The 19,110-nt window shown below is 46.8% G+C and overlaps 1 protein-coding gene across 4 annotated transcripts in view; it reads right to left on the reverse strand.

Moving 5' to 3' along the window:
- SUSD1 (sushi domain containing 1) overlaps window positions 1-18,076 on the reverse strand; it is a gene marked incomplete at its 3' end in the record, with an annotated part of 124,087 nt that extends 106,011 nt beyond the window's left edge. For all 4 annotated transcript variants that reach the window (XM_079927609.1, XM_079927611.1, XM_079927610.1 and 1 more), the window contains exons 1-3: window positions 17,579-18,076; window positions 6,248-6,361; window positions 3,418-3,573 (exon numbers count right to left, since the gene is read on the reverse strand). In XM_079927609.1, coding sequence (XP_079783735.1) covers window positions 3,418-3,573; window positions 6,248-6,361; window positions 17,579-17,684 — 376 coding nt within the window. In that variant the 5' untranslated portion in view covers window positions 17,685-18,076. The remainder of the gene's footprint in view (window positions 1-3,417; window positions 3,574-6,247; window positions 6,362-17,578) is intronic.
- Between the last annotated feature and the right edge of the window lie 1,034 nt (window positions 18,077-19,110).

Consider the following 19,110-nt stretch of genomic DNA (forward strand, 5'->3'; position numbering starts at 1 on the left):
CAAAGCAAAGCATTCACTCCCTCCAGGTTCTTTCCCCCCCACACACACCCAACCCCCATTTTTCTCATTTCTCAGCCAAAGCTGAAGTGCTGTTACATTTCTCTAGAAGAAATGGCATTAGGCCCTTATACTGCAGGAAATGAGCTTATGAAAAAGAATGTTGCTGTTGTCAATAGAGCCAAGATGGATTCCCAAGAGCTGGGGAATTCAAAGGCACAGAAAGAGTATTTTGCAGTTTTCAGCAGACCCTGAACGCTGGGGTCAATGCCTATTTGGCACACACACCAGGGCCATGCCTATCTGGAGTCATGCTGGTAGAGAGATGACAGCCCTGAGCCTTATTTTCACATCAGTCTCATCTCTCTCCACTTACTCTTTTATTTATTTATTTATTTGGGCTGCACCGGGTCTTAGTTGCGGCATGCAGGATCTTTAGTTGCGGTATGCGGGCTTCTCAGTTGCGGCATGCACGTGGGATCTAGTTCCCTGACCAGGGACCGAACCAGGGCCCCCCGCATTGGGAGCACGGATTCCAACCCACTGGACCACCAGGGAAGTCCGTCTCCACTTACTCTTGACCCACTCAAGTCAAAAGGCAGGGAAGAGGCAAGAGTAAAGTGTGGGAGATGATAAACTGCAGGAGGAACTCAGGCATGGCCCCATCACTACCAAAGAGGGACAATGGCATGTTTGTCAAGGCCTCTGGCATTCTGGAATGCCCTCACACCACAAGTACCACAGAGCTTCTTCCTCTGGGTTATGGCTCATAGCAAAGTTCCCATGATCGCCAGGAGTCATTCCGGGGGCAGCCTGGGGGCCAGAACATCTGCAGGTTCTCCAGCACTAGAACCCCTGCAACTCATTCCTCATCTATACGCAGTGACCTCCAGAGGCCTACCTGCAACAAGCTCCTGAACTTGACTTGAACCCTGCAGAGTACAGTAAACACCAGGTCCCAGGATGTCTCAGAATTCAACAACTAGGATTCACAATCTTCTGGTTCCAGGCAAGCACTGGATAACTGCTGATACCCCAAAACTTGCTAAGCTTCTGCCCCACCTAAAGACACTGATGTTTCTGTGGCAACTGTGATTACGGAAGAAACTCAGTGTCATCAGGAAAAGTCATCACTCGGCTTTTACAAAGTGGTAAATGGGGACCTCAAAAAAAAAAAAGGTCATGGGGATAACGGCCAATGGATATGGGACTTCTTTTTGGTGTTAATGAGATATTCTAAAACTAGATGGTGGAGATTATTGCCCAGCTTTGTGAATTATACTGAAAACAACTGAACTGTACCCTTCAAAGGGGTAGATTTTATGGTTTGTGAACTATAGCTCAATTTTCTGTTTTTTTTAAGAAGGGGAAGGTCACTAAATAATTACAAGGAGTAGAATAAACAGAAGCAGAGCCTAGATCAGGATTTTATTCCAGGAAGATTGGTTCTTCCTAGGCTGACATCTCTTTGGATCTTGCATAAAATATTTCTCTCTTCTTCTTCTTCTTCCTACCTTTTTAAAAACAGAAAGCATTCTGGGAAACTATACTGATATATACAGTTACAAAAGTTTTTCCTGTCAAACTCCCACAGCCTTGAAAACACAATTTCAGGTATCATGTCCTCCAGTCTCTCACCCACTTCCAAGGTAAGTGCCCCCACAGATTCTGGATTCTGGAAAGTGCCCTTTGCTTACCATGACTAACACTTGATACAAAAGTAGCTGTCTGCGTCACCTCCCACTAGCATAACCTTGGCACATAGAAAGCGCATGAAAAATGTAAATATATTGAATGAACTGAACACCAGATCATCATCTTGTAAGGGTTGTTTTTGTTTGTTTGTTTGTTTTTTTTTTTGCGGTACGCGGGCCTCTCACTGTTGTGGCCTCTCCTGTTGCGGAGCACAGGCTCCGGACGCACAGGCTCAGCGGCCATGGCTCACGGGCCCAGCCGCTCCGCGGCATGTGCGACCTTCCCGGACCGGGGCTCGAACCCGTGTCCCCTGCATCGGCAGGCGGATTCTCAACCACTGCGCCACCAGGGAAGACCAAGGGGTTGTTTTTTTTAATATTTATTTATTTGGCTGCGCCAGGTCTTAGTTGCAGCACACAGGATCTTGGTTGCCCTGAGCAGGATCTTCCTTGCAGCATGTGGGCTCTTAGTTGCAGCATGCAGGATCTAGTTCCCTGACCGGGAATCGAACCGGGCCCCCTGGGTTGGGAGCACAGAGTGCTAACCGCTGGACCACCAGGGAAGTGCCGAGGTTGTTTTATTTTTTAATTAGTATCTTTTTTTTTTTAAGGCACCTAATTTAAATCTGCAACACTGCACTTCTGCAATCATTTAGCAAGTAATTTGCTACCTAAGACAACAAGGTATTGTAAAATGTTTTCTTTGAGGGAATGTGTTCATTCGTCGTGCCAAGAATAAATCAAATGTTCCCTTGGAGGGATTTTTACCTTGGTACAGGTCAAGAGGGAGAATGAATCTGAGCATCAAAACCAAAGATAAAAAATGCTCTCCTCTCTCTTTTTTTCTCCCCCAAACCTTTAAATATCACAAAGCTTTTAAGGAGAGTCATTAAGACTATGCAAAGCCATCTTAGAACCAGGAGTCTTTTCCTGCCTTTCCTCTTCATTACTGTTCAAAGATTTTCTTAGAAAACCTAAGAGCTATATTATCATGACAGGCTGTAAATAGAGTTCAGATAATACAGGAGCTACTGAAAATTAGGAGGGTTTTGCCCACCCCTTGTATTTGACCAACATATGCCCAAAATCTGACCTTCAAAGCTACTGAGATCCTAAAAGCTCGACGTATTCACTCCTCACCCAACTTATTCCTCCAGGAGACAAGCCTGCATCCCTAACAGGTGCAGCATGCCGCTGTATCACAGGGCCCACCCCGTGGGCAGTGTGCACAGAGCTGGCGGGTACCAGAGTCACTCCAAGGAAACTGCAGATGGCATACCATCTCGGAGAGCCCCCCCTTGTTGTTTGTTATAAAACTTTTCAAACACACAGAACAAGAAAAAGAATATTACAGTCTCCCCTAGTGCCACCCCTACCCTCAAGATTCAACAATCGTTCACATTTTGCCATTTAAAGTACCTTACAGATAAAATAACACTAGATACTTCATAATAACACCCCTAGGTACTTCAGCATGTAGCTCCCAAAATAAGAATATTATCCTAAATACCCCAGTACAGTTATTCCCTCTAACAAAGTGAACAATAATTCCCTAATATGAACTAATACTCAGTCCAAGTCCAAATTTCCCTCATAGACAAAGGAGAGTCCCTCCCTTAAATCACACTATGTCCTGTCTCCACCCTCGCCCTCCTCCACATCCCAGGTACCAGGTATCGTCCTGCCGTCACCATGTTGCCATCACTGCAGCCCCCTTCCCGAGTACCTGTGCAAAAGGTGCCGTCATTGGGGATGAACACCTTGTTGTTGTTTGTGGCTCGATATCCTTCTAGGCAAATGCAATAAAATCCTCCAAGTGTATTGTGACAAGATGTGTGGTTCCCACAGACCACAGTGGCTCCGAACTGGCACTCATTTTTATCTGTTGATACATTGAGACAACGCACAGAAAGGGCTGTCAATCCATACCACGATCAATCACCCAGAATGTTCTCCTGCGTTATGGACTTGAGAATCAATATTCTGTGACAACAGCAGAAAGATCTATTTCCCCAGCCTCTTCTCCTCTCACTATGCTTCTCAGACTACAGGACACGGGCCCCTCGTAGTCTTGCACCAGGTGTATTACAAAACCACAAGAGAAACCCAACATCTCAATCTGATAGTCCATCTTATTTGAAGATTGGGAGAAGGGAATGCTTTTTGAACTTCTCCACACTTAAAAAGATCTTGTCATAGGCCTGGGAAAACAAATCCAACAGAATCCCACTTTTCCAGCCCAACCATTCTCTTGCTTTTTTTTTTTTTTTAACAAAAACCAGAGTAGGATGATTTTACATCCAATGATTAACTGGAAAATTTGTTACTTCTGAGTTACCAGGAGACACAATGGAATTAGTGCTCAAGCCTCACCCAGGGGCAGGGCTAATGTTGAGGCAGAAGCAGCTCCTGCTAATCGTCAGTGATGCATATAAATAATGTTAATCACCCAGTGAGGAGGGGCTGGAACATGGGATGCTGGATGAGACCACAGAACCTGCCCCGAGTATTTCTAATTCAACAATTTGACATCAATGTAAAATGAAAGTAAACCTCCCTCCCATCTCTGTCCTCCAGCCCAGGGGTCAGCAAACATTTTCTGTCAAAGGCCAGTCATAGGTCTCCAATTGCAACTACTCATGCATACTTTGGAGCACAAAAGCAGTCCCAGACAATCAGTAAACAAATTAGTAATGAAAAACAGGCAGCAGTGAAGTTCGGCCCCCAAGCTCCAGTTTGCTGACTCTGCCCTAGCCTCTACCATCAGAGGAAACTCCTGTGACCAATTTCTTTTGCATCCTTTGAGAGCTGATCTAACCAGCTAGTTTTTTGGCGGGGGGATATCATCAACTTATGAACTGGAGTTTTCTTGTCTGTTATTTAGTGTTTTATTCCACTACTGGTTCCCTCAAAGCAGTTCAGTCGCCTCCCACAATTGCACTCCATTCCTGCTAACTCAAGAGCCAACCCCCCCTGCCCCCCGCCAGCCCCACTCAAAATCTGGTGGGGTTTTATTTTTTTCATTTTTCTTATATTATCTTTTTTTTAATTAAATTAAACCTGGAACACTATTCATCATTAAAACCATCTGTGGTAAGATCTGCATGAGAGCTCAGACTAGCAGAACAGACCCTCAAGGCATTGCCAGGCCAAGTGTCCAGTCAGTCCAGCTTACTGAGCAGGGCACGGGGGTTTCAGATACAAGTCCACCTGTGCATAAGATGGAATAGTCCTGTCCTTTGCCATTGTTTCTGAGGCGTATCTCCCCTGCAGACTTCATCAGAAGGGACATCTGTGTTTGTATGAGATTCTAGAATTCTTAGGTCCCTTGACATAATACCATGTTATAGCACCTCTGGCACACCTATGATCTTACCTGTAACCTACGGCATGGTCTCATCAGGCCAAGTACTGGGATATGCAGTGTGTAGTGTTTGGGAGCAAGTACCACATAAATTAATAAAGCCCCCTCCACCCACTCAGAGACGTTTCTATTGCTCAGAAGTCAAAGAACAATCAAGATTGCAGTGAGCTTTCACGAAAGGAGGACTTCAGTAGGGGAGGGAGTAGAAAAGCCTTGTCCGTGCTCCCCAATCCCAACTTCATTTCCAAGCACCTGCTCGTAAGCAGTGGGGGAAGAATCTTATGGGCAGAATTCTAAAGAGAGAAGGCCCAACTCCAGCCTGCGGGAACGGGCAATGGTGTGTGATTGTGAAAACGTGTACCTGTGAAGTAGAATATGGCTTTTTAAACTCAGGACTTAATTGCCATTTTTCTTTAGGGAGGAAAAACAAAACAAAACAAAAACAAAGATACCACAACAAGGCCGTATATACCGTCAATCCACAGCTACAAGGCAAAACTATCCATATTTTTACTGCAGGTAACATGGCTGCTGGGAGGAAACTGTGATTATCTTAACATTCACTACTACAAAGTTACTATGAAACTCTCCCTCTCTCTGAATGGGGCTTGAACCTGGATATTGTCTGACTCTCACGGCATGGTGAATGCTATGAGACAAAAAATTATCCCAGATGTTTCTAGCCCAAAGGTGTCTGTATTTCTTTAAGTCATCCAAGACCCTAAAGGGTCACAGCTACAAAAAATTTGGAGGATGGATCCTGGTAGACATGAGACTCAAAGGAACAGTATTTCACTAATCAGCCAAAAAGTTGGCAACTGTGTTTTGTTTTTCCCCACGGTACTAAATAGTTTCCTATCAAAACAACTAGAGAAATTTAAAAATGCAATACTCACTCGAGTTGTTAAGTTAAACTCAAGAGTTAAAACAGATTTCAAATCTGTGTCAGGTCAGAGAGTTTCCAGAGATTCAAGTTCAATGACCTCTAACATGAGGGATAATTCCTTGGAAACGCTAGAGAAAGGATACATCCCAACACTAAAACAAAGACTTATTATAATTGACAAAACTTCTTGTAATAAAAACACATGAACAAAATAATGTTTTCCCCCCAAGGACATCAACTCTTTAACTCTAGAGAATCTTGTTTCTTGACTCAACTTTTCAACTTAACCCAGGATTCAGAACTTACCAATACATTGAGTCCTCCCATTGCCCACAAATCCGTATTTGCAAATACACATCTTCTTCCCTCCTCTTTGCAAGCAGGTAGCATGTTCATGGCAAGTGGCACAGACATCTAAAGCTGAATCATAAATTATATATATCAGGAAAAGAACATTTCAATCACCTACTCTAGGTGAGTCACATTTTGGGTAATAAACAGTTAAAATGGAGAACCAAAATTTGAGTACCAAAATTATGAAGGGTAGACCTTATCCCATTCTTAGCTACCCATTGCCCATGGAGTAAAGTGCAAATCCCTCTACCTGGCAATCAATGCTCTTTTCCGTCTAACCCCAGACTAACTCCTGCAGCCTCACTGCTCCCAAACCCAAATACACACAGTGTTCTCCAGGCAAGAGGCCAGCTACTCTTTCCCATACATACATGCTATCCACTGTCTTATGTCATGCCATAGTCACGATGCTCCCTTCGTCTAGAATGCCTATCTTTCCTTCTCTGTCCAACTAGCACCTGTTCCTATTTCAAGACCCAGTTTAATCATCACACTCTCCCTAAGGTCTTCCGCATTCCTCCATTCTTGAGGAAAATTAAATCTTCCTCTGTGCGCCCCTAACACTTGTACATTTCCATATCAACCATATTAATTTGTCAGTATATTCTATTCCACCTCTGTCTTCCCAGCTTGCTATTATGAATGAGCGTCTCAAGGACAGGGATTATGTCATTTGCCCATACATCATTATGGCATGGTATAAACATTCAGTGTATTTTTATTGACCAACTGGATAAAGGAAACTGCAGTCCTACGGCCTACAACTTAAAAAGCAAATGGAAGGAAGAAGAACTCGTCTATTGCCCTATGCATTTTCCTTATAAGGAAACAGTGGTGAATGTGTTTAAAATGTCAGTGAGATAACAGCCAGGTCCCAGCAGGATGACCAGATCCCAATTATTTAGATAAGCAGCAAAAATGTTTGGGGCTAAAATTCCTGAAACATTCAAATCTACCAGATGGTGATACATGGCCCAAGATCAAACACGAATTTCTACCCGAGGCTATGTGGGATACTGTGCTGCACTCCCAGTGTCTGTAATATCAGGCGTGGCCTAGTAAGGAGAACATATCAGCATGGAATTTCATCTTAGTCTTGGCCCCATTACCACCCAGGTAATAAAGACTTAGGTCTCAGGCTGCTCTAGGCATGAAACCAACTGAGAAAGGGATATATATAAATTCTCTTAACCACGCTTGGTTTTGTTTTTTTTTTGTTGTACGCAGGCCTCTCACTGTTGTGGCCTCTCTCCCGTTGCGGAGCACAGGCTCCGGATGCACAGGCTCAGTGGCTATGGCTCACGGGTCCAGCCGCTCCGTGGCTTGTGGGATCTTCCTGGACCGGGGCACGAACCCGTGTCCCCTGCATCGGCAGGCGGACTCTCAACCACTGTGCCACCAGGGAAGCCCACTTTATTTTTTTTAAAACAAAATATAACACAAAAATGAGACAATGCTTATCACTAATACTAAATTAACCATAGGATATTTACAAAATTTATTATATCCCAGACCATAAAGAAAATGCAACAAGTTTCAAAAAAGTAGAAATTATAGAGGTCATACTGACTACCATGTAATAATGTAATAAAACTACAAAATAAAACATAAGACTTGCATTCCCAAAAGAAAACCTACTTGGAAACTACAGAACACTCTCCTAAATAATTCTTGGGGCAAAGAGGATATCAACATTGAAATGTTTAATACCAGACATAAAAGCTTATCTACACCAGAAAATTTGAGTTTGACATGTTTTTATATTTTAAAAGAGAGAAAGAAAAGCAGGCGGCTGGGGGAATGGGGGAAACTAAAATTTTAATACAAGAAGCTTGAAAAAAAGGAAAAAAACAAAATGGGGGCTTAAGAGGGGGGTGGTTAGGACTCAGTAAAGATTAAAAAGATGTTAATTAGAAAATATATTCAAATTCATTGGAAAAACAAAAAACTTTTGCCAAAGTCAGTGCATCATAAAGACCAGTAGTCAAAACTCAAGACCAGTGAAGGAAAACAAGGGTATATACAAACATACAACATTAGGAATAAGAAAGAGCTTGTAACAAAAAGTACATAACAATTTCTTTTAAAGTACAAATGAAAGACTTCCAGTTAAACACAGCAGATTTAATACACCTGCAACCCTCACCAAAAATTTAAAAATGAAATCAAGGACCAGAAAGGTATAAACTCTGGGAGAGAAGAGGACAGCAGACAAGGATGTTGACAATATTTCAGAAGATGAAAGAGATGGACATATGGGAACTGCCTGAGAGGAAGAAGTAAAAGCCAAGGAAGGAAGGAAGCAAAGAAAGGAAGAAAGGAAGGAAGGAAAGAAGGGAGGGAGGGAGGGAGGGAGGGGACATTAATTAAAATAAAATTTAAAACGTAAATAAAAGCCAACTTGAAAGGCTCAGGAATGGAGTCACTTAGCACCCCAGAAGGCAAGCATGAAGGGTAGGGGCTGAGAGTTAAGCAACAAGTTGAAAATATGGAGGAGTAGTTAGATGCTCAGATCCCCTAACTCACCCTGGCATAAGATGGAGTTTTACAACCTGGAGAAAACAGATCAGGAAGGCTCCTGATTATAGGGGCAACAGACAGAGCTGAAGGGAGAATGAGTCTCCGTACTAAATGTCCACCAAGATGGGGTAAATTTATTTAACCATTTTAACATTTTAATACACGACATTTTAAAACAGTACCATAAGGACACTGTCAATCCATAATCACCTGCAACCAAAATCCTGGAAATACCTTCTAAATAATGGGTCCTGGGTCACCTCCACAAACCCAGCTGTGGTCAACCATATAATGATGGCCACTCACCCCAGCGTTTGTGGGTAGTACAATAATAGATATATACACTAAACTTTTTTTTTTAAGTATAGTTGATTTACAATATTATGTTAGTTTCAGGTGTACAGCAAAGTGATTCGGTTATACATACATATGTATGTATCTGTATTCTTTTTTTCTATTGACACAAACACTATACTAATGAAATAATAAAATGATAAGATGTTTGATGTTTTTCCTATATGGAATACTTATCTTTATAAAGATGGCAGCATTTTTATATCCATCCAGTTCCAGAAACTAACATTAGATAGAAAATGATTACTTCATGTAACTGTTGAAAGAATCTAATAAACACGAAATATTAAGAAGCAAAGTAGTACCACCCACAGGCTCTGATCTTGTTAAAGCACAGGCTCTGATTCAGTTGGTCTGGGGTGAGACCCTATATTTTGCATTTCTCACAAGCTGCCATGTGGACTACATTTTGAGTAGCAGGGATTCAAGGGCCCCTGAAGTCCTTTCCCTCTAATGTTCTGACACTTCATTCTTAGGGTGCATGTTTTAATGACCAATTAGGAATAATTTAGCATAAGTGTAGCCCCAAGGACAGTACCTGTCATGTTTGGCTCAATAAATGTTTTTTTGTTTTGTTTTGTTTTGCTTTTTTGCGGTACGCGGGCCTCTCACCGCCGCGGCCTCCCCCGTTGCGGAGCACAGGCTCCGGACACGCAGGCCCAGCGGCCACGGCCCACGGGCCCAGCCGCTCCACGGCATGTGGGATCTTCCCGGACCAGGGCGCGGACTCTCAACCACTGCACCACCAGGGAAACCCTCAATAAATGTTTGTTTCCCATACTGGCGAAGAAGACAAGATGTGTGCCAGTCTACCAAAGGCTTCCCAGACCACTCGCAGAAGAGAAAGTGGTTTCCAGAGGTAGAGGGAACAAGAAGCTTCTTGTTCAGCCATGATTAGCCCAGTCTGCAGGGCCTAGTAGGGAGGTCCTCTGAGTTCTAACTGCTTGAGGGACAAAGTTGTCTTCTGGGGGAAAAAAAAGGGGGGTAGGAAGCACAACCTCAATACAAGGAAAGGCAGGGGCTGGGGTGGGGTTGGGGGCTGCATCTGACCACACAATAGTGTCCATTGGTCAAAAGCTCAGTTAAGAATCACTGGAGAAGAGCATAAATGTATACAACTAGTCTACAAAGCAATTTTGCAACAATTGTAAATTTTGCAGACATTAATTACATATTTATTCCTTTCTAGTTTATAGTTTTTTACTGCTACTTAATGAATTACTCCAAAACTTAGCAACTTAAAAACAATAAACATCTGTTGTCTCTCTCACACACACACACACACACACACACACACAGAATCACTGGAGACAGAGTAACCAGTTCAACCCAGTTTTAATACTAAAAGTCCCCTGCCCAGGAAACCCCTCAGTTCGGTGCAAACCAAGACAGTTGATCACCCTACTTGGAGAGCTTGTTAAAACAGAATCCCCAGAGAGTTTGATTCAGTAGGTGTGAGTAGGGCCTGGGAATCTGCATTTCTAAGAAGATTCCCAGATGCACCGCACTACCAGCAACACTGAAAGTCTCCCTCAGTCTCAAGGACTTACGTCAGAATCCTGGGGAAAGAAAAGGTAATATCGAAGACATCTTTCACCAAGTCTAGACTGAGGCACAGCATAGCTATGGGGCCAACGTGACAGAGAGAATAACCCAATGGAGAAGAATTCTCCAGGCCTGTGTCAAGACCACTGTGCCTTCCTTATAACCTGGGGGTGGAACTGTGTCAGGCAGCAGCTTCACATCCGAGTCAAGGATGACTTGACTTCTGTCTTCAGCAGATTCTGCTCAGGAGAGCAGAGAGGTGGCTGCCACACAGTAACTGAGGGGACTACTACAGGGGCGAGGGATCCCCCTCTTTCCCTTGCCCTAGGGATGCCTAGAATTACTGGCAGAGAAACAGGAGAGTGCGGACTCCAAAAATCTAGGAGGAGAAGCCTGACAAGTACTCTTTGTTACTCTTACTGTGTCCCCCAGCTGAGGGTTGCTCCTAGATTCACTTCCCTTCTCTACCCTGTAGTGACTAAGCCAGCTAAATCCACATCCAACAATGAGAGGACCAGGCAGGTTTTGGTGTCTCGACCTCGGTTGGAGTCTTCTCTCTTGTTCCCTAACTATGTGATCGAAGGCAAATGAAACTGTCAGAGCTCTGGTTTTAATCTGTAAGACGGAGATCGTGTTGCGAAGATTAAATGAGAAATATAAATGCTGTATGAGCTCAAAGCACTAGACAAAGAGCTAATTTACATGAATATCTATGTCTCTTTCCACAGATATTGTTATTGTTGTTAGAAACAAGTCATGGATGATGCAGTGCCTGGTAGGAGACACACTGGTTCAGAGCGGGGTTGAGAGAGAGAGAGATCACTTGGGCTACAATCCTAGCTTGGCCACTTGCTAGCTGGGTAATCCTTGATAATCTCTGTGCCTCCGTTTCCTGTAAATCTGTAATATGAGGATGATAATAAACCTACCTCATATGGTTGTTTTGAGGATTAAAGAGTAAATGAGTTAATACGCATAAAGCAATTAGAATGTGAGACATTATTAATACAACCACTCAACAGCTCTTTGTTAATGAGTAAATGAAGGTACTGACAGCTAGCCAGCTCCCAGTTATACTAATGAAGAGAGTGATGGAGAGCTGCATTGATGCAAAAACCCAAAGCAACATCACTGTGTGGACAGATGCCCAACTATTCATGGGGCTGATATTCTGGGAACCATAATACCTTCATTTCCATGATCACTCCTTGCTTCCTCCACATCCTCCCAGCCTTCTGGGTAATACCTGACTCAGAAGTTGCAAATTCAGCTTCCTCACCCTTTCAGCCCTGCTCACCCCTCCCTCCCCTCCCCCGCACACCACGTAAACCTCGACATCAGGATGGAGTGGAGGCTGCCAGCCTGAGACTGCTCCTCTCGCTCTGTATTTCAATACTCAAGCAACAACTTACATGCACTCTTGAAATAACAGCAGCTACTGTGACAAAACAGTGAAGAGATTTTGTCCACTGTCAAGGGAAGAAGGAAGTGTTAAAAGCACAAATAGAGTGCTTGAATTCAAATCTTAATCTCATCCCCAGCCATTCACGGTCAGACCAAACAAGCCCACTGCACAGCCTTCCTGAGACCCTGTCTCTCAAACTCGTGGAGACATGTGGAAACAGATCCAATGACCTGAGGAAATAAGCAAAGGGGCGCAAAGCTCAGGAAGAGAAAGCATTCCCAAGTCTTCTGCAACACTATGGAAAATTGCATTGCTTGTAAGAGACAGCATCAAATTCCAGAAACAGAAGGAACCTGAGAGACCTCCTCTCCAACATCCCTCACAGAAAAAAACAAAAACATAGCCTGTGCTTTAAAAATCTGCCAAAGGGGCTTCCCTGGTGGCACAGTGGTTGAGAGTCCGCCTGCCAATGCAGGGGACACGGGTTCGTGCCCCGGTCTGGGAAGATCCCATATGCCGTGGAGCGGCTGGGCCCGTGAGCCATGGCCACTGAGCCTGCGCGTCCGGAGCCTGTGCTCCGCAACGGGAGAGACAACAACAGTGAGAGGCCCGCGCACCGCAAAAAAAAAAAAAAAAAAAAAAAAAAAAAAAATCTGCCAAAGGACTTCTGTGGTGGTCCAGTGGTAAAGAATCCGCCTTCCAATGCAGGGGACGTGGGTTCCACCCCTGGTTAGGGAACTAAGATCCCACATGCTGTGCGGCAACCAAGCCTGTGCCACAACTACTGAGCCTGCCCACCACAACTAGAGAGAAGCCCACACACTGCAAGGAGGACCCTGCGCACCACAACGAAAGATCCCGCATGCCGCAACTGACACGATGCATCTGAAATGAAAATAAATAAAATATTTTTAAAATAATAATAAAAAATAAAATAAAATAAAAATCTGCCAAGACAGAGAGCACTCTACTCTTTCAAGCAGTATAATCCTTGTGGGGCAATGGGAACCATCATCCAGTCCCCTTCTCCTCCCCAACCCTGGGCTGCCATTCCCCATCAGGAACCCAGAACCTTTCCTTGTGTAAAACGGTTATCAGCCCGCAGCTGCTTTTGCTCTTTTGCCCTCTTCTGACCATTTTCCTGTTTGACCAAGACCAGCTTGCAGACGGGGTCCCACACCTGGCCTCCAGACTAGGAACCAACCCATGCCGAGCACCCCAATGTCAATGCTTTAGAGCTCTGAGCAAAGCAGCCACACCCTAGGTTTATGTCCTGAATGTCACACATGAACAGGCTGCCCCACATTCTCGAGCAAGCTGAATACCTTTTTTTTTTTTAAGATCCATGCGATTCAACACCCCTGTCTCCTCTGCAGAGCTAAGGCCAATAGGCCTCTTGCCACCTTTGGCTGCAGAGACCTAGGAGCCCATTTTAGGATTTGACCAGAAGCTGAGGATGTGCTCAGGGCCAAGTCTTTGGAGGGGGAACACAGGCCGTGGCGGGGATCGTCTTCATTGGCTCTAATCCTGCTACATTACTTTGAGCAACTGTAAGTCACTCCAAAACCACGCACCCGCTCCATTTCCCTTCTTTCCTCCTCTTCCTCACTCTGAACAGGGAATACGCTGCTATGATTCATGATGACGGAGTGAAGACCAAGCCTATGGAATGCACGATTCAGGAAGTCAGGTGTACTTTACACAGCAACAACTTCCCCAACCCTCTCTACCACCGCTCCCCAAGCCTCTCAAGGCCTCTGCCTGCCCTCTGCACACCCTCTGGCCTTCCCAAACCCCAGCCGCTCCCAGACTCAGAGCAATGCCAGGAAAAGGTTAAGAAACAGGACTGACTGGTTCCAGCCCTCCTGGCCCATTCCTAACCTCTCTGTTCCCCTAGGGCTTGGCACCGTGCCCACCACCAACACCCTCCTGCTCTACCAACTACCACTTCACCCTTCCCTCACACTCAGGCCACCTGACTTTGGCTCCCCCACTCTCTCCTCCCTGAAACGCGTTGGATAACAATTAAATGTAATTCAGCAATGTTACCGTGAGAGACTGAATATGCAAATGGACAACCCCAGACCACACATAAAAATAGAACTCTGACCCATAATCTGCAGCCATCGGTCTAGGAAGTCAAACCACAACCTCTGTAGCAATAAGTCCCAAGTGGTCAGGATTTAATCAATATTGGACAGCTTCCATAATTTTTGCCCACGCTTCAAACTTAGGACCAATCAGAGAAAGCCAAATACATTCCCCTAACCAATCACACGAGATGCCTACCGTCAGAGAGAAGCTATCTCCAGCTTCCCAATGGCAACATCCTCCAACCAACCCGGGCATACCTGAAACCTTCCTTTCTGTTCCACTGTAAAGTTTTTACACTCCCCGGCCTGCCTGTGAGTCTCTGACAAATGTCAATGACGATCGCTGACTCTTTTGTTAGAGCAAGCTCTGAATAAACAGCCTTTTCTCATTTGAGTGGTCTTCATTTATTTCCATACCAGATTCCTAATACAAGCCACAGTCCCTACGCACAAGGAGTTCTTAGTCTAGTAAACAATTACATTGCAATATGGTGTAAGTGTATAGATCAAGGGTACCTTATAAATATGTATGTATATAAGTAAGTGTGTAGTGGCCCATGTAATACAGTACAGAGGGGCCTCCAGGAGGGAGGACAATTGGGCTGCTTTTGAAAAATGAACAGCACTAAGTAGCTAGCTGTGGGGGAAGGGAAGAGCTGTTCTCCATTCTTCTCCTTCCCTCCCCTCTCCCTATCGAGCTTTCCCACTTGTAGACCAACTTTGCTTTCTGACCTGCTCCAATAAATATCTCCTTTATTTTTCCATTTTCAGTTTCTCCCTCTACCCAATAATTCCCCTCATTCGTGCCGGAGTCTGCTTTACCACTTCTCCCAGCAAAAAAATTTCTTGCACTGACCTGGCCAGCCCAACTGAATGCTAACTTCTCTTTCCTTCTATCTTCTATCTTCTTTAAAGAATATCTACTCTGCAGCCAAAGTCCTGCACTCACTTGAGCCCTCTGCATCTGGCTCTCACCCTCAGTGCTCTGCTAGCTCTGGCTTCCACTGACAGAGTCACCAAATCCAAAGCCTTGTTCTCAGTCTCCACTCACTTGGCTCCCCTTCCCCTGGTTTCCTTGATGCTCTACTAGCCCGGTCTTCCTCCAATCTATGTGGCCACTGCTCTTTCTCCTCCATGTGCATCTACCATCTGAACTTAGTCTTTCCAAGAATCTGTCCTTGGTCCTCTTACTCTTATCAACCTCAAGGCTTCAAGTGACCATCGAGTCTCCATCATTTGCACACACTTACTGTCCACAGTCTCAACTCCCTGTTGGTTTCATCTCTCCGAAAGTCCTAGCATTACCTCGAATTCAGGATCTCCAAAACAACTAGGCATCTTTCTTCCAAAATCTTTTTTTCTCCTCCCACAGACCCATATACCCAAGTCACCCAGTCCTAAACCCTTAGTGTTCCAACTTCCCTTTTCTGTTCCTTTGCACCTTAACATCTGTCATTAAGTCCTTCCAGTTCCCTTTCTACCTTATCACCTACATGCAGTCCTCATCTCCTGCTGTCATGACTGTGGGGCCAGTCTTCCGGCCTCAGAACTTCTAGAACAGATATTACAACTTCCTCAATGGCCCTAAGCATCCAGTCAGTTCCCACATTGACCACTGCAAGGAAACCTGCCCTTAATCAAACCAGGTTCTACACAGTTGTAAATGATGGGAAAATGCCTGCACAAGGAGAGGGGGCTCATCCAGGTAACCCTGGCTTCCATTTCCCAAAATTCACCCCACAGCCGTTAAGCTGCTGCAGATGGATGGTCTTAGGTAGTTACTTTGTTCAACCATCTCAGGCCAGCAAGCCAATGGGACCCCAGTGGACAGTTTCCTAGGCTACAGTCTTAACACAAAGATTCTGAAATAGGCTCCAAGCATCTGCAAACTTTACGCACACTGCCGTGGGAGACCAAGTTAGAGAAGGAAGTTAGAAAGCCCACCAGAGCATCTGATGGATAAAAATGGCCACTCCAGGAGGTTTGGCTGTCAAGAAAAACACCGTCCAGTGATGGTAAAAGTCCCAAGGTAAAGAGAATTGAGGGGAACAGGAGTCTGAGCCACAAAGTCCCCTCATATCTCCTTACACAGAATTTGCCATCCACTACAGGAGTGTTTCATTTTATGAAGGAAGCTGGAAGCTTTTCTTATACCAGCTTTTACATCACTCCCTGTACTAAAAGCTGCAGTGATTTCCAATGGCTACTCACTGCCCAGGAACAACTAAGTCTAAATGCCTTGGTCTGCCAATCACAACACTCTGCCTTCTGGTTAAATCCAATCTGCTTTTCTGCCCCCCATTTCCCACGCACCTCCTACATACCAGTCAAACTGAAACACAGCCCCCATGCTTTCATGCCTTCGTGTGGTTCCTCACTTTGTCCCCTCCACCTGGAATTCATTAATTCTACACGTATTTGCGGAGAGCTGCTGTGCCCTCTGCTCTGAGTTGGGACGCCTTTTCCTCCTCTTCCCATAACCAAATATTACCAATCGTTGTTGGCCCAGTTCAAAGGTCACCTCATCCATGAGGCCACCAGATTCCCTTGGTCAGAAGTCGTCTTTCCCTCCTCTGACCACCCACCTCAGAACGCCTCTGATGGCGTTCTGCCTTTATTACAGTTATTTGAGTAAATGCCACCTTCCCTCCGTGTCTGAATCCTCTGCGTAACTCGTACCACGTTCAACACTGCGTTCTGCAGGGGGAATAAAAACTACTCCAACTGCCTAGAAATGGCTTATCTGCTTGTCTGTCTTCTGCAGAATATGAGCTCAGTAAGGACCAGCACAAGGGCCTCACACCCTTCACAGGGAAACTATTCAAGGACCATTCATCTGTTGAATGAATGGCTTAATAACTGCTTTATTCCCGTAAACTTCCTTACACTTCTTCCTCACCCTATTAGCATCTGGTTCTTCATCAAAGGGAAAAAATTAAAAGGTAGAAAGACAACTGCTCCGGGTCAAGAATTTGTCGCGGAAAAGCCACAGCCGGGCCGGAAGCGTGACAGTGCAGGCGGAACGCCCTTCCACGCCCTCGCGCGCCGGGCGCGGCTCTCCTGGCGGGGAGAGAGCCTCTCCCCTCGCTCGCGCCCGGCCCCCACTCGTGCCAGGTCCCCCGGGGGCGCGGGCCGGGCCGCTGCGCATTTGTTTCCCGCAGCCCAGGACCGGGCCTGAGGCGGAGAAGCCCGCCCGGGAGGCCCTCCCGCTTCTCGGAGCCCCGCCCTCCGATCCCCACCTGCGCCCAGCTACCAGGCTTCTCGCCAGCCCGGCCCAGGGGCGGGGGAGCGTCCGGGGCGCGCCCGGCATAGTCCGGGCCGCCGCCCCCCGACCCCGCGCCGCGCCTGCTCCCCGCCTGCACTCACCGTCCGCGCCCGGCGTTCGGGGCACGCCGAGGGCCAGGCTGAGCAGCGGCAGGAGCGACAGCAGGCGCCCAGGCGGGAAGCCGGCGCCCCGGGGCCCCCGGGCCATGCCGCCGCCGCCGCCTCCCTCCCGGCGCGCCCGCGACTCCTCCTGCGGCCCCAAGGCGCCGAGATAAGGCGTCGGGCGCCCCGGGGAGGGGGCCGGGCGGGCCGCTTCCGGCGCCAAGCTAGGGAGCTGAGGGCTCCGCGGGGTCCCGGGGAGCGGCGGCGGTGCGCGGGCCCTTCCTCCCCGCCAGGCCCGCGCGCCACGGGGGACGCTCGTTCAGCCACTCGCGGCTTCACCTGGCCGTGCCCCCTGCTGCGCGCCGGGTACGCGGGGGGCCCGGGGACACGCTGCGGGTCCGGCTTAGTGACACAGCTGAACGTAGAGTCCCGGACTGTGCCAGAAGGAAACTGTCTCCCGTGCTCTAAGCGTGTGGAACGATCGCGGGATCCAAGGCGGTCGGGAGCTCAGGGAGGCACCCCCGGGGTGGCAAAGGAAGAGGGGTGAGGGGCAGAAGGAGCGGGAATCTTCTAGAAGCTGAAAGCGAGCCGGGCGACGTGGCTGGAGCTCCAAGGGCGAGAAGCCGCCAGTCCAGGCCACCCAGGGGCGACAGGCTTGACCAGGCGACAAGACCGTCTGGGGCGAGAGAGCTGGCAGGACTTCCTGCTGCTCCGAGGACACTCAGCTTGGGGCGTCAGGGAGGCTTCAGGAAGAAGTAAGCGAAGACCTGAGAGTGAGAAGGGCGCGGGAGAGGAGTCTAAGCGGTGAGAGGCGTGAGCAAAGAGACAGACTAGAGTGTATTCTAGCCATGGCGAGCAGGACCGCCTCAGATTGGAACGGACGGCTGGAGAGCGGCAGTGAGCTGCGGAAATAAAGACTTCATAAAGCATGTCAAGGAGGTTGCTCAGAAGCTGTCACGGGGTTTTCAGAAGCGCGACCTCATCAGGAAAGGCTCCCAGGGTCGGCTCTGTGGGATTGGGATTGGGTCTGAGGAGGCAGGGCGACGGCCTGGAGCTGCTTCAGGGCTCCAGACAAGAGAGGACACGTCCAGGAGCAGGGCACTGACAATGAGTGTGGAGAGAAGTGGCAAATGAGAGTGGTATTGGGTAGAATCCACTGGATTTTATGGCCTGTGGACTGTGGTGGACAAGGAAAGAGAAATTACAGATGTCACCGAAACTTTTGGTTTGGGCAACTGGGTTGATGGTGGCAGGAGTCACTGAGACAGAAACACAAAGGGAATTGTGGCAAGTTAGGGTAGAGAGGCTGCAGGGGGAGAAAAAATAAGTTCCAGGTTGAAGGCTTTCAGCTCGAGATGTCTGTAGGGCTCCCCAAGAGCAGAGCCTTCCACTCCTTCACCCATATCCTCACTTGCTTTCTCTCTGTGCCTTGAGCCCACGCTAACCCTAACCACCCATGAACACGCCCATATAAGGGTTCCACTTGTGCAGCCTTAAAAAGAAGTTAAAAATACACTTCCGAGGCCCTTTTG

This window comes from Stenella coeruleoalba (assembly GCF_951394435.1).
Source record: "Stenella coeruleoalba genome assembly, chromosome: 7".
Lineage (NCBI taxonomy): Eukaryota > Metazoa > Chordata > Mammalia > Artiodactyla > Delphinidae > Stenella > Stenella coeruleoalba.